Source organism: Malaclemys terrapin, chromosome 21 (assembly GCF_027887155.1).
Source record: "Malaclemys terrapin pileata isolate rMalTer1 chromosome 21, rMalTer1.hap1, whole genome shotgun sequence".
In the NCBI taxonomy this organism is placed as follows: domain Eukaryota; kingdom Metazoa; phylum Chordata; order Testudines; family Emydidae; genus Malaclemys; species Malaclemys terrapin.
This window is the reverse complement of record NC_071525.1, coordinates 12,691,795-12,707,864: the sequence shown is the minus strand read 5'-3', so window position 1 is coordinate 12,707,864 and position 16,070 is coordinate 12,691,795. Positions and strand designations below refer to the sequence as shown.

At 45.7% G+C, this 16,070-nt stretch overlaps 2 protein-coding genes across 2 annotated transcripts; one reads left to right on the top strand and one right to left on the bottom strand.

The window, feature by feature from the left end:
• Positions 1–442: 442 nt before the first annotated feature.
• Positions 443–1,257, bottom strand: LOC128827325 (dual specificity protein phosphatase 23-like). The gene is made up of 2 exons (XM_054011184.1): positions 1,126–1,257; positions 443–928 (listed from the first exon to the last, which is right to left on the bottom strand). The coding sequence occupies exons 1-2, from the start codon at positions 1,255–1,257 to the stop codon at positions 443–445; spliced, it is 618 nt and encodes a 205-aa protein (XP_053867159.1).
• Positions 1,258–2,100: 843 nt separating this feature from the next.
• Positions 2,101–15,812, top strand: LOC128826843 (natterin-3-like). Its single transcript, XM_054010347.1, has 3 exons — positions 2,101–2,241; positions 8,226–8,327; positions 14,439–15,812. Exons 2-3 carry the CDS (start codon positions 8,249–8,251, stop codon positions 15,008–15,010), a joined length of 651 nt encoding a protein of 216 aa, XP_053866322.1. The 5' UTR covers positions 2,101–2,241; positions 8,226–8,248; the 3' UTR covers positions 15,011–15,812.
• Positions 15,813–16,070: the final 258 nt, after the last annotated feature.

Below are 16,070 nucleotides of genomic sequence, written 5' to 3'. Positions count from 1 at the left end.
GAGGCATGGGGGCTGCCCGAAGCCCGAGCGCTACCGGCTTCATGGTTTGCCGGGCAGCCTCCAGACCCTGCGCCCCCGGCTGGGCGCTTCCCCTCCCGGGCTCCAGCTGCGCTGGGGAAGCACCGGCCGGGGGCGCAGGGTCTGGGGGCTGCCCAGCAAACCATGAAGCCAGTAGTGCTGGGGCAGCCCTTTTCGCATGGCTGGGAGGGAGGAGGGGGAGTTAGGGCGGGGACTTTGGGGAAGGGGTGGGGAATGGGCGGAGTTGGGGTGGGGAAGGGGTGGCGTTGGGGCGGGGCCGGGGGTGGGAAAGGGGCAGGGCCAGGGCCCCGTGGAGTGTCCTCTTTTTTTATTTTTTAAATATGGTAACCCTACTGTGTAGCTGAGCAGTCCTCTCCCTCTGCCCCCCCCCCACGCAGGGAGAGGGGGGCGCCACCGGCTGTGGCTATTTGATGTGGTGGTGGAACTGGATCACGGCTTTCTCCTGGTCATGCGTCTCGATGGGTCCGGGCCGGATTCTATGGATCTCATGGATGGCGTCGACCCCAGTGAGTCTCTGGGCCTTCACCAAGTAACAGGCCAGCATGGTTCCTGTCCTGCCAAATCCCATCATGCAGTGCACCACCACGGCCTCGCCCTTGGTGCTGGCTTCCTCCACGATCTGCAGGAAGTGCTTGATCTGCTCCAGCGACGGGGCACAGAAGTCCTGGATGCGGAGGCGATGGAGCTTGATGCCAGGGCAGGTGTCGTGGTAGGGTGGGCTGCACTTGGTCAGCGACACCAGGTGCCGAATGCCATGCTCATGCATGTACTGGTAGTGTGTGGGCTGCTGTGGCATGGCCAGCCCTGCCAGCTTGCCGGGCACCACCCAGGAGAAGTTTGGAGGGACGGCTGATGCCACCGGTGCTGAAGTCGGCCAGGCTGGTGCATACTGTGCACGCGTTATCCGCAGCCCGCTGGCGGGAGTGCAGGGAGCCCTGGCTGCGTGGTGCCTGGGCCTGGCCAGAGCTGGGGAAGCGGGGGCCTCAGTCCGTCCCCGGCTGCCACCAACGTGTGGCCTGGGGCTGTGCGGTGGGAGCTGCGGGTTTCTGGCTCCCAGGAGCCGGAGGAGGCGTCAGGGGTTCTTACATGTGTCTTTGTGACAATGTTGTCAGTTGGAGGGAGCTTCTTCTGACTGAGATTATTGTTTGGCGTGGCCACCAGTGTTTGTGGGGGTCTTCCTTGCACCCCATTCAGGTTGCTGGTTTCTGTGAATTCCATTCCTAGACCTTGTCTACACTGGCAGCGACATGTAGAATATGTGTAGCTACCTGCCACAGTGAAAAGCAGGTTGTGTCTACACTCACAGCAGTGTGTAGCTACATGCGGCAATGACAGGCTCCAGCAGGAAGGAGGCAATGGGGAAAGACTCCACTGGCGGGGAGGCAGTGGACACTATGCTGTTAAAAATACATTTGTGTGTATTTACATTATTACGAAAAATATGGGATTTGTATAAACACACCCACCCCCTCCCTCTGAAATGGGTTGGGCTTGTTTTGAAAGGCAGTGCCATTTTTTTTTTGCATCTGACGAAGTGGGTATTCACCCATGAAAGCTTATGCTCCAATATGTCTGTTAGTCCATAAGGTGCCACAGGACTCTGTTGCTTTTTGTGTGTGTGAGACTAGGCCACATTCTAGCTGTGGGAAGGCAGTGAGGACATTATGCTGCTAAAAAAGCAGTGTGGACCTGGGAGAATAGTTTTAGAACTCTGTTACTTTAGGCTCTGTGGGGAAATGACCAAAAGCAAGGATTTGGAATAGAAAATTAGTTGAAAATAGCATGAGAATAAGCTAGACAATTCAGCCTTGTCCTCTGCACTGAACTGGTACAAGTTTGGGGAGGACCAGAGGGTATTTAAACTTAAGGTTTAAAGTATTTAAACTTCATTTAAATATAAAATTGAACAATACCCGGAAGCCACTAGGACGCCTTCTGAATCTAAGTACGCTGTCCAAGCCCTCCCCCTCCCCCCAGCACACAGAAAAGTCAGTCCCTTTGTGCCTGTTAGGTTTAGTTTCAGTTTCCTTTATGTTTGTTGGAGAGAGGAGAAAGGAGAAGGACAGTACCAGTCTGCAGGGAAGAAGGACCACATGCCCCAGGAGCGAGTGCGTGGGGCCAGAGTCTAGAAGGAGAACTGAGGAATGACTTGGTTATTTTAGCGGTTTGTGATTTTTAATGTGATGGAATGAAAACTGGAAGGTGAGGTTCTTGTGTGAAGTTGCAATTGAATGCACAGTCTGCATTTCCTGTGTGCAATGAAATTTTGGAAGGAGAATTCCAGGGGCATTTCGAACAAAAACGTGTTTTAAGGAAAGGAGCATTTACTGGAGGTGTCTAATGGTGAAGAAAGTGAGACGCTAAGAGGTTTCGTTATTCATGTTCCCTGTAGTTTTTTTTTCTTTCGTTTTCTCCTTAGTTCTGCATTTTAAACCTTATTTTTCTCTGAATTTCCCATTCCTTTTCCTGGCACTTAGCTTTGGGAAAATCTGTTTTTTCTGTTTAACTTGTAAAAAATGTATAATCAGTAATTGAATTTCTGCAGCTACGTTTTGCATGTCTGTCTGTGTTCTATGTTCACATGTGTGTTTGACATGCATGATGCTGCTGTGATTTGTCAGAGAGGAGACTGGTTTGTTGACGCAGAGCAGGTCCATGAGACCAAGGGCAGATCAGATCAGATCTTCTAGGACCAGGGAGCAAGGTGAATTTAAGGGGCTGGTTTAGATTCTCTTTGTTAGAGCTGGCCAGAAAACAGAATTTCTGTCCTGTGGAAAATTGAAAGGTTTTGGAAGTATTTCATCCCAATTCAGGACAAAGAATAGAATCTCACAATATTTTTTGTGGGAGAGAAATTGAAAAAATAATCTGTTTTTGAAGAATGAAAATGGATTTTTTGTCTTGCTGGCAAAGTGACAGACTGACCATATCCTGCAATATCCTGAACAAACTTTATGGAATTCACATAAACTCAATTGAATTAAGTTAAACCTTTTTGAATTAGGGTTAATACCTTTCAGGTACATTGTGGGTGTGTTGTTGTGGCATTGTATGTACCTTCTCTGGTAGGGAAGGCGGCTGTTAATGAACCTTCTCCATTATCAGCTTTGGAAGCTGGCCCTTCTCCAGAGAGAGACGCATATACTGGTTCAAACTGGGTTCTCCAGAGACCAACAGACAAAGAAAAGATTGTTGAATAAAGAGACAGAGTTTAAAATGACTCTGGGCCTTCTTCCTGATCCAGCAAATGGACAGGACACCTGGTCCACAGAGGGTCCCAATCCTTAGTGTAGGATCAGGGGAACTTGGCCTACTGAGGCCTCATAAGACAGACCGGAAAGAAAAGACAGCTTGTTCTAAGCTGAAGTGCTGATAAACTTGTAGCCACAAGGTAGCCTCTGTGATGAGGGTATTGAAAGACTGCTCCTGCGACAGCCCATGTTAGAGGTCTCCGATCTCTGGTAAGCTTATAAGCATTAGGTTCTTTTATTGTTTTTAATGTTTTCTCTGTAATGCTCTTTACCTTAAGAAGAAAGTAGGCTGGCTTAGAAAGAGCTGTATGGTGACTTATATCTATACCAATTAAATCTGTTATCAGTCTCTGAAGAGAAAGCAAGCAGGTCTGCTGAGGCAGCCTGTGTGTGCTGGGACGTACACAGTAAATGCAAGAAACTGTGAAGCCTGGGAAAAAAACTGGTCAGAAGGCAACAGCTGGCGATCTGGAAATCTGACAGTGAATGCCCTTGTTACTCCTGGGGGAATTCTGTGCCACTGCACACATGCAGAATTTATGTCCCCTACAGATTTCTTTGCATCCCTACAGAAAAATGACTTCTGATGGGGAAACAAAAGGAAGCTGCAAAAGCGGCCACCCACCCCTCTCAAGCAGTGCTGGTGCATCATCTTGGGCACCCAGAGCAGCCAGTGGTGAGGTAAAACACTGCGGGAAGGGGAGGCCAGGGCTGAGGATGCCCTGGCTGGTTGCTCCAACCCTGCGCTGGGCTCAGCTGCTAGTCCTGGCTGGGCTGGGGCAGGGGAGGATGGGACTTCCTCTTCCCCTGAAGGATCGTCTGGGGCTGGGTCAGACCCACCCCCAGAAACCTCCCCTGGCTTCAGGAAGCTCCGCACTCCTGTCCCCCCATTTCCTGCCCCTATCGCTCCTCAGCCATGGGGGGAGGAATCACTGTACAGGGAGCTGCTCCCCAATGCCAAACCCCCATTCATCTGGACCCCCCGTACCCAACACTTCTGCCGAGCCTCACTCCCCCACACCCAGAACATCCCCACCGAGCCCCCTGCATCCAAACACACAGCCTGCCGAGCCTCACCCTCCGCACCCAACTCCCCCCCACCAAGCCCTACCCCCTCTTCATCTGGACCCCCATTAAGCCTTTCCCCCCTGCATCCAGACAAACCCCTACACCCAAACAACCCCCTACTGGGCTCCCACACTCAAAACCCCACCCCGATGAGCCCCACCCCCCTGCACCTGGACCACCCTGATGTGCCCTCCGCACCCAGCCCCTCCTGCTAAACCCTGACCACCATCACCTGGATCACCCTGCAGTCTCCCATTCCCCCTGCACCTGGAACCTCCCCAACAAGGCCAGAATCCTCCAGCACCCAGACCCATCACCAAGCCACCCACACCTAGATTGCCCCACACAGAATTCTCTCACCCCACTCCTGGATCCCCCCACATTAAGCCCCTCAACACTTGGATCCTGTTAGGTTGAGCTAGCATACCTGTACCTACACATGCATGCAAGACTCTGTGCCTCTTGCTCACTATACTGGTGTGCCTGGCGCAGAGGGTCAGGGCCCCTGGGTGTTTCTGTGGTAGCTCTTGTGGCCCTTGTGCTGTGTCAGGGTTGAGTGCAGCCTCACTGCTGAGTCCATGGCCTGGGGGTGTGTGGGCTGTACGGTGATCTCCCAACTGTGTGCAGCCAGTGGCCTGTGCTCCCCACTGCTACGCTGGAGCTTCCACATTTATTTATTGACAAATAAAATATGCAGAATTTTAAAATATTGTGTGCAGAATTTTTAATTTTTTGGTGCAGAATTCCCTCAGGAGTACCTTGCTGAACCACTCAGGGAAATACAGATGCAGTTGCCCTGAACTGTGCCTGGAAATTGACAATAGCCTTCCAAGTGGACTGCCAGATGCTGAGCTCTCCACCTTCCTCCCTCTCAACCTCCCACCCAGCCCAGCTGTGGCTCCCCAGCTGCCTGGAAGGCTCTTGTCAATTTCACTTTCTCCCTGCAGTGGGGCAGCCAGGGTTTGGCCATTTCAATTTTCTTGATGAAAAGCCTTGTTTTTTCTTTCAACAAAATTGAAATTTTCCTCCAGAAAATTTTGATGTTGTGAAAAGACCATTTTCATTTGGAAAATCATTCTGATGGACAATTCCCAGCCAGCTCTGATCTGTATGGGCTGCCTGTCCAGCTAGCCAGTCTCCTGTAGTGTGTCTGAGAAAGGGTTGGGAAGATGGCAGGCAGGATGGTATGGGCTAGGGAACAGGATTCCTTCTCTGCCCCTCTATGAAGGTGTTGGGGGGCAGGCAGGCTAGGTGGTCACCCTCAAAGGCAATAGGAGTGGGAATGCCCAATCTCCCCCCACAAGAAACTCCATGGGTGAGTTCTTAGAGATGGGAGGTGTTATTGGTGAGGGGATATGAACAAAATGAGGGATGGATCACAGGGACAGGCGGGTGTATGACATGATGACTGGATGTTTGTGTTGAGAGAATGGGCTTCATTTGCTATGAGGCAAGAGGGGCAGTTGCCCCCCCCGAACTTGGTTTGCCCCCACTACTTTTCTTGGGTCTATATGCTCTATGCCCCCTCCCAACTTCTCAAAGATATAATCACTTGTCTTGTTTTGTACGCGGACACACCTTTGTCCCCTCCAGAACAGTTCTGAAATGACATCGCTGTAGCACTTCCCTACGCCAAGGGGAGAACATAGGTACTCCACCTCCGTGAGAGGCAGTAGTTATGTTGATGGGAGAACATAGCTCCCTTGACACAGTGCTGTCTGCACAGGGGGTTAGGTCAGTATAATTACGTTGCTCAGGGGGGTGGATGTTATACCGATGTCAGTTTATAGTTGAGACCTGGTGTTAGGGGGGGAAAAATGGCCTTGCTTTCTTTGAGCCCCATAAACGAACAAAAAAGGGCATGAGTCCAATTTTTATAATCCTTTGAAGATCGTTTTTGAATATCATATAACTGCTTACAGGTATATGAATGGTACAGATTGAAAAGGATTGTGCAGAGTGGTACAAGAGGGGATGGAGAACCGAGGGATTACACCAAGCAAAGAAACATTTAGGCTTAATTTCAGGAGAAGTCTATTCAATTGTGAGTAATTTTCTAGTGGACGCGCTGGGAGCCCCTCACAAATTAGTCTGGAGAGAGCACAGCGAGGGACAAGTCTGCTTTGCATCTCTAGCTTCTGAGATTTTTAGAAGAGGCTTTAATTATATGAAGGCAGGAGGTGTTAAGAATCTGTGGCCACCGCATGCCACTCATGACGTGGGCTGGAGATCCTCTCCTTCCCTGTCTGCCTGGTTCATCCCTCAGCCCTCAAAAGGTCTCCTTGTCCAATCTTACTGTATTCTTCAGAAATATGAATGAAAACCCCAAGGAGCTGTCTGCATTTCTCAGGTGGCCAGGACACAGGACTCTAGTAAATAGATACATAAGAGATAGCTGGCAATAGCTCTATGTTCAGAGCAATAATCAGCAGTCTTGTGCAATTTCTGTTCCAATATGAACTTGGCTGAGTTCCCAGCTCTACAGCATGCAGCCTTGTAGGGCCCCACCACCTGAAACATGGAGCTGATTTTGTCCAAAGGTGTGTAGAGCTGAGATAAAGATTTCAGAAGGGGTGAATTTTACTAGCAGCATTGAATGAGTATAATCTGGCCCCTTCTTACTCCACATCACTACCCTGTGCAGCCTTTACACTGCATCCTCTACTCACTTCCTCGGCTGAAAGATAGTGCAGACCTCTGACTGCTCTTAACACTCATTTCCCCTGCCTCCCATGTTTACAATCAAAAATTGCTAGACCTTCCCTTTCATCCCTCTTCACTTGTGCACAGCTTTCCCTAACTATCCCCACACCTTGCTCGATTCTGACCTTGCACCATCCCCAACACCCTATGACCCACTCCACTTCCTGAGCCTGCAGTGTCCTCGTTAACCCTAACATACCAAGGCGTCACACCTCCATGTCCTGATCCTTTTCTGATTTTTCTCCTCATCTTTTCCCATTGGGTTGATCTCCATGCTTCCAGATCAGCTTGCACCTGCTGGCCCTATACTGATGGTGCTTATCTCCATGCTTTGCCCCAGGTTCTGATTCTATACATAGACTTTTGTTAACTCCATAAACTCCTCAATACATCACAGAGGATTACAAGGGTGTGTATCTCATGAGCAATGACGGAGGAAAAGTAAAAGTCCCTTCTCTATTGATTACGTTGTTCATGCACACCACTGTGCGTTGTTGGACAAACATCAGGGATAGGGTGTGTGTGGGGGGGGGCAGGGGGAAGGATGTTTACATCTTTGACTTGTACAATATGAAAAATGCCAGACATTGGATAGAAGGTTTCCAGTGTTGCTGTATCTGTGTTGGCCCCAGGATATTAGAGAAATAAGGTGCGTGAAGTCATATTATTGATTGAACCAACTTTTATTTTTCTATAGCTCTTGACGATGGTGTTATAACCTGTTCATACGTGTATATATGCCATATATGCCCTTTACTGAATCACTTGTGTTTGTGTGACTGAGTCACCCACTAGAAGCAGGAGGATACTGATATGTGATAGAAATTCCCATTGATCTCAGGTAAAGGTCTGTATTTTGGGAAAGTTTTATAGCTGCAAACGTGCATAGCAGAAGACTGCAGGGTATATGTCTGTAGCTATTCAGTATAAGATTCTACTCAAGGGTCTAGTTTTTAGGAAAAAACAGAACATCGGCTATGACCACTTGAATCTATTAAAAATAGATCTATTGAATCTATTAAAATCTTTTTTTGCTCAAGAAGTGGTGTTAACTGATGTCCCCACAGGATAGTACCTTGGATAATTATATTTTTTCTACCTAAAATTCCTCTTGTAATAACAATTGTTGTTTTTCACTTTTACTTCCTGAAATTTTATGGGAAGTTGGAATTCTACAAGACTTGGCCATGGATGCAAATACAGAACTCTTGGAAAAGATTAGTCTGAACGAATCTGCCTCCGAGGTGGGGGAGGAAAAAGAAAAAGGTCAGTAATTCCAAAGGGGCTGTAATCTCCAGAGACTTTTCCTACTGAAGAGCCACAGACCAGTGACTAGCAAAGGGGCACCATTTGAGATGAAACTAATAGGACAAGAAAGAGATCTTGGAGTCATTGTGGATAGTTCTCTGAAAACATCCACTGAATGTGCAGTGGCAGTCAAAAAAGCAAATAGAATATTGGGAATCATTAAGAAAGGGATAGATAATAAGACTCAAAATATCATATTGCCTCTATATAAATCCATGGTATGCCCACATCTCGAATACTACATGCCCCATCTCAAACAAGATATATTGGAATTGGAAAAGGTTCAGAAAAGGGCAAAAAAAATGATATGGGGGTATGGAACGGTTTCTGTATGAGGAGAGATTAATAAAACTGGGACTTTTCATATTGGAAAAGAGACAACTAAGGGGGGATATGACCAAGGTCTATAAAATCATGACTGGTGTGGAGAAAGTAAACAAGGAAGTGTTATTTACTCCTTCCCATAACACAAGAACTAGGGGTCACCAAATGAAATTAATAGGCAGCAGGTTTAAAACAAACAAAAGGAAGTATTTCTTCACACAACACACAGTCAACCTGTGGGACTCTTTGCCAGAAGTTGTTGTGAAGTTCAAGACTATAACAAGGTTCAAAAAAGAACTAGATACGTTCACGGAGGATAGGTCCATCAATGGCTATTAGCCAGGATGGGCAGGGATGGTGCCCCCCGCCTCTGTCTGCCAGAAGCTGGGAATGGGCGACGGGATGGATCACCTGTTCTGTTCATTCCCTCTGGGGTACCTGGCATTGGCCACTTTCAGAAGACAGGATACTGGGCTAGATGGACCTTTGGTCTGACCCAGTATGGCCGTTCTTATGTTACTATGTTCTGACGTAAAATTTGGTGTTTCTGGGGTGTGGTGGACAGAAACACGAACCCAGGAACCAATCCCTGTAGCAAACCTCGTTGCCTACTCTGTCCCCATATCTACTCTGGCAACACCATCAGAGGACCCAACCACATCATTCACCTGCACATCCAGTAATGTTATATATGCCATCATGTGCCAGCAATGCCCCTCTGCCATGTACATTGGCCAAACCGGACAGTCCCTCTGCAAAAGAATAAATGGACACAAATCGGACATCAGGAATGGTAACATACATAAGCCAGTAAGTGAACACTTCCGTCTCCCTGGTCATTCTATTACAGATTTAAAAGTCACTATCATTGAACAAAAAAACTTCAGAAACAGACTTCAAAGAGAAACAACAGAACTAAAATTCATTTGCAAATTTAACACCATTAATCTGGGCTTGAATAGGGACTGGGAGTGGCTGGCTCATTACAGAAGCAGCTTTTCCTCTCCTGGAATTGACACCTCCTCATCTATTATTGGGAGTGGACAACATCCACCCTGATTGAATTGGCCCTGTCAACACTGGTTCTCCACTTGCGAAGTAACTCCCTGCTCTCCAAAAACAAAACAAAACAAAAAAAAAAACAGGAGTACTTGTGGCACCTTAATGCCTGCATCTGTAACTTTCACTCTATGCATCTGAAGAAGTGAGGTTTTTACCCATGAAAGCTTATGCCCAAGTAAATCTGTTAGTCTTTAAGGTGCCACCAGACTCCTTGTTGTTTTTGTAGATACAGACTAACACAGCTACCCCTGATACATGTACAAATTCACTTTCTTATTCAACAGATCATTTCCTCCCTTTGTGTGTGTCAGATCAGGCTTCCCATATGTGTCAGTTTGATCATACACACAAAAACACGCCCTGTGTGCATCATAAGATTGGCTCACGTGTATGTATCAGGGCTTGTCTATACAAACTCTTAGTTCACTGCAAACTGGGGTATAAATCTACTCCACGCATTAACTGGTTGTGTGGAACCTGCTGCAGGACATTAACAATTCCATATTGTGTTTTCATCTACCCTGCTTTGAAACAGGAGTAGATCAAAGCACACCACTGAACAGTTAGTGCCCATCAGCAGAGTCCTCACGGGCACTTAATGTGTGGCAGGCTAGTGTGGGGTAGATTCACACCCCAGTTTGCTGTGAATGAAGTGTATAGATAAGCCCTGGCTCCCATGTGTGTATCAGTCTGGTGACCACCCATTTGTGTCAGAGTCAAATTCCCTGCACCCCTCTGTATGTGTCAGAATCAGACTGGCTCAGTTTCTGAAGTAACTTTCACATCTTTATACTTCTCTATAAACAACAGAGCCAAAATAGCTATGGGAGAGTGAGCTGGATTCATTTCTAGGCCATGCAATGTCAAAAGAATTGTTAACTAAGAGCTAGACTATGCCCTTAGGCACAGCCCTGAGCTAGGTGTGGGGCACAGCTTGGGGAGGCATTCTGCTTCAGAGACACTCCCTGCTTCCTCTCTGCTCCATGGGAGTAGCAATTTACTGCTGGCTTAAATCAGCAGCAAATTATGACTAATAGACTCATGGACTTTAAGGCCAGAAGGAACCATCATGATCATCTAGTCTGACCTCCTGCACATTGCAGGTCCCAGAACCTCGTTCATCCCCTGCTGTAATAGGCCCCTAGCCTCTGGCTGAGTTACTGAAATCCTCAAATCATGAGTTGAAGACTTCAAGTTACAGAGAATCCACCTTTTATTCCAGTTTAAATCTGCAAGTGACCCATGGCCCATGTTGCAGAGGAAAACGGAAACCTACCAAGGTCTCTGTCAGTTTCACCTGGGGGAAAATTCCTTTCCGGCTCTTAAGTGTGGTGATCAGTTGGACCCTGAGAATGTTGGCAAGACCCTCCAGCCAGACACCTGGGAAAGAATTCTCTGTAGTAACTCAGTCGTAGAGTGCCACATGCCATTGTAGGCAGTCCCATCACACCATCTACTCCATAAACTTATCAAGCACAGTACTGAAGCCAGTTAGGTTTTTTTGCCCCCCACTGCTCCCCTTGGAACGCTGTTCCAGAACTTCATTCATTTCATGTTTAGATATCTTCATTTAATTTCAGGCCTAAACTTGTTGATTGCCAGTTTATATCCCTTTGTTCTTGTGTCAACATTGGCACTTAAATAACTCCTCTCCATCCCTCTGACATAGTTATAGAGAGCAAGCATATCTCCCTCAGCCTTCTTTTGGTTAGGCTAAACAAGACAAGCTTTTTGAGTCTCCCCTCATAAGGTAGGTTTTCCATTCTTCTTATCATCCTAGTAGCCCATCGCTACACCTGTTCCAGTTTGAATTCATTTTTCTTAAACATGGGAGACCAGAATTGCATATGGTATTCCAGGTGAGGTCTCGCAAATACCTTGAAAAATGGTAACTAATATTTCCCTATCTTTACTGGAAGTGCCTCACCTAATGCATCATAGGACTGCATTAGCCTTTTTCACAGCTGCATCACATTAGCAGCTCATAGTCATCCTGTGATCAATCAATACACCCAGGTCTTTCTCCTCCTCTATTGCTTCCAGCTAAGAAGTCCCCAGTGTAGAGAAATTTTTTTGTAGTTAGTCCCTAACTGCATGGCCTCACACTTTGCACTCTTAAATGTCATCCCATTTCTATTACTCCAGTTTTCAAGGTAGTCCATATCGGCAGTACCTTCCAACTTTGTTTCATCCACAGATTTTATTAGCACACTCCCACTTTTTGTGTCAAGGTCATTAATTAAAATATTAAATAAGATTGGTCCCAAAACCAATCCCGGAAGAAATCCCTTAGTAATCTCCCTCCAACCTGACAGTTCACCTTTTAGTATGACCTGTTGTAGACTCCCCTTTAGACAGTTCCTAATCCACTTTTCAATTCTCATGTTAATCCCCATCCTCTCCAATTTAGCTAATAATTTCCCATGCGGGACTGTATCAAATGCCTTATTGAAATCCAGGGAGATTAGATCTACTGCATTTCTTTTGTCCAAAAAAATCAGTTATCTTCTCAAAGGAAGAGATCAGGATGGTCTGGAACAATTTACCTTTTGTAAAACCATTTTGTATTTTATCCCAGTTACAGTTCACCTCTGTGTCCTTAAGTACTTATTCTTTCCGAATTTATTCCAAGACCTTGCATACAATTGAGGTCAAACTAACAGGCCTGTAGTTTCCCGGATCACTTTTCCCCCTTTCTTAACAGTAGGTACTATATTAGAAATTCTCTAGTCTTGGAATCACTTTTTCCTCTTTCAGAAAAATAGGGACTATTTTAGCAGTTGTCTACTCATAGGGTATGTCCCCCAAGTTTACAGATACATTAAAAAATCCCTTGCTGTTGAACTTGCAATTTCATGTGCCAGTTCCTGTAATATTTTTGGATGTAGATTAGCCAGGACCTCCAGTTTGCTCCAATTAAGTTGTTTGAATTTGATTTCCACCTCGGATGTGCTATTTCCACTTCCATATCCTCATTTCCATTAGCCTCCCTGCCACTAACACTAAGCCCCTCATTACCCTTATTAAAAACTGAGGCAAAGTATCCATTTAATTGTTGGGTTATGTCTAGATTATCTTCAATCTCCACCCCATCCTCAGTGCTTAGCGGTCCCTCTTCTTCTTTCCTTTTTGTCTTTTCATTTATGTGGCTATAGAATCTTTTACTGTGGGTTTTAATTTCCTTTGCATGGTCCAACTCTGCTTGGTTTTGGGCAGTTCTCACTTTCCCCCTACACTTTCTGACCTCCTATGCTAACTCAGGGTGTGGAGCGAGTGGAGCCGAGTCTGTTCCCCTCCCTGCTCACTCCCCACGATCTGCTCGCTTGCATTAGGGGAAAGGCTCAAAGTAAACATGCCCAAGGATTCTAGGTAGCCTGTGCAGGGGCAGTAGGGGGGTTCTTTCAGAGGGATTTGGGCACCTAACTCCCTAGGCACCTTTGAAAATCCCAATCTAAATTCCACCTACAGACTCTATATTACTGATGAGCATGAGCATGCCCGAAAGAACCCAGCTTGATCTCAGGTCCCAGGTTGAATTTACAGGGCAGGCAACTGGAAAAAAACACCTTTTTCTTCTGTGACCATCAATTAACTGAGACAATAAAGAGGGAAGCCCACAGTGCCATTTTACAGTGATTTTTCTGACTCTCACCACACTTCTAAATCAGTTTAATCAGTATTCTATACACATCATACAGAATGTAACACTTTGCAAATGTTGGAAAACTGATGTGTGGCATTCAGGTGATAACAGGGCTATCAACAATCTATGGTTACAAGAGCAGTAGGAAGTCAGGCCAGAATTTAGTGCAATAAATCTGTTTGGGCATGATCAAAAGCTCACTGAAGTCAGTGGGAACCTTTCCATTCACTTCAGTGGGCTCTGGATCAGGTCCTTTGTATATCTTGTATTGTATTGTTCCTTATAAATAAAATAGCATGAAGACATGCAGCTAGTGTGCCCTATATGTACAGTGTGGTTTCATTATACAAGGGTAGGTGCTTAAGTCCTAAAGAGTTGGTTAAAATATCATTTTAGTGTCTCAAATACATACCTATAATACTAAATAGTGGTTTTCTATCTTTGTTCAGTGTGCTAATGGAACAGCAGTGTCTCTCTGTGTATTAAGTAAATCTTCAGATTGTAAGGACGCAATATAAAAAAAATAGGTGCTTTCCCCTGTAAAGTGAATATTTCTTAAGGATTGGAACTAGGGTCCATTTTTAAGCAGAGAACAGGGGTGAAATCAATAGGAATCTTTCCAGTGACTTTATGGGGACAGGATTTCATGACAGAAGAGTATGTGGGAAGAGAAATGAGGATATCAGTGGGTGTGTAGTCCACCAGCCTTCCACTAGATTTTGTGCAGTACATCACTCTGTCTGGTGCTCATAGAGAAAGCGGTAATAGGAACCTTTTGGAAACTGAGATTTTCCATATAAGCTTGGATGATTAGTGTAATTTGTGAAAGGTTACCACCAAAGTAACCAGCAACCCTACCAAAATACTGATCATTTCTATACCAGCAAATCTTCTGACCACAGTAGGAAATTCATCCCTGCAATGATTACTCTACTAAACAGAGAACACACACACAGAGAGAGAGAGAGAGAGAGAGAGAGAGAGAGAGAGACTGGAAATGTGAAATTCCACTCATATGCTTTACATTTTTTTCATTTTAGACTTGGGAAACAACAGCAACCATGCTGCATCATCCCTGATCTCCAGCCTCCAGGAAGGGGCCTCTGCACTGAATACTTACACAGCAGAGGAGGAGAAGAGCAAAACACCTCCAGAGAACAAGGGCCAGATCATTTTTGATGACCACATACACTTGAAATGGGTTGAGTGGGAAGGGTCAGTTCCAAGGTGGACAGTTTCCATCTGGAATGAGGAGGCATCTCGCACAGACTATGTCTGTGCAGAGGCAGGATGTTCTGTTGGGTTTTTCAATGAAAGTAAAGGTCCATATTGTTACTATTCCAATGCTGATCAAGAACATCGCACCTCAAACTTCAGAATGTTGGTAAATGAGGATAACGTTGAAGTGCTAGAGTGGAAGGAAGGATCATTTGGTTCTGTTCCACCAAAGTCAGTTCCAAGCTATCCAGGAGTTAATGTTTTTGTTGGTAGGAATCGTTATGGCTTAGGGAAAGTAGTCCCTAGGTTTGAAGCTTTCTTCTTACCTCAGAATGGCAAAGAGAAGTGTTACAAAGAATACGAAGTTCTGACTGTTAACACATCCAAGAAATAGCAAAAGTTCAGTATTTAATAAATAAGGCAAAATTTTCTTACCAATCAATTCCAATCTTAACATTGTCCAAAATCCTTAACAATTTTCAAAATATAAAAGAAACCACAACTGATGAGCAATATTGAAAAATTGGTCACCCCACTTGAAATGGAGTGGTTTCCACTATCAGCACAAAAGTTCCCATTTTCAATGGGACATCAGTACGTTTTTCATCAGAGATAACTTTTCCATCGTATTGGTGCCAGTCGTACCAAGTTGCGAAAACATCTGTCTACCTGTGAAATGAATGTCCCCACCATTCATGAATGTGAGGTGGTCATGATGGGTACAGAGATGAGGGCTCATATACCCTAACCAGCCACACTCATCCGTACTTATCAAAACAGAGAAACTCTCGGCAACACCATTCGGGAAACAGGCACCAACATCCACATCTCAGATGTGAACGCTGAGTTGAGACCGTGCCAGCCCATAAGAAATGCTGAACTATGTCCAAGGGAGTCTGTAGTCCTAGTATCAGCAATATGGAAAACGGTTGCTCTACTTCAGGCTTTTTCTTTTCCCAGATTTTAATCTTGTCATGGAATTAGTATAACAACTTTATTGTTTAACATTTTATTTAGGGTTATTGTTTTCTTTTGATACTGAAGGTTGGGACCAAGACCAGCATACAACCCCCTGCCAGCGCCCAAGGAACACCTCGTTATCCACTATCCACTTTATTCTCTGTGCTTATGCCCTCAGCTGCCATGTATAATGCTGAACAGCCACAGGAGAGTAAAAAAAAGATAAATGTTGTGCATTAGATTTATTTTTCTATTGTTCAGATGGTTTTTAGCGTGCCCATCATTGTAGTATCTAAGTGCTGCATAGCTGAATTAATTCTGCATTGTGAGGTCCATTGTCATGGATCCACAGGGCAAGTTGGCCCCTGACCTTTTGTCACGGATCCACAGGATCACTGCTATGGCCCTGCTTTGGAACAGTCTCTAGGAGGATGCCCTTCAGTGTGCCAGGCTCCCTCAGGGTCTCTTCCACCAGGGTCAGCTACGCAGCTTCA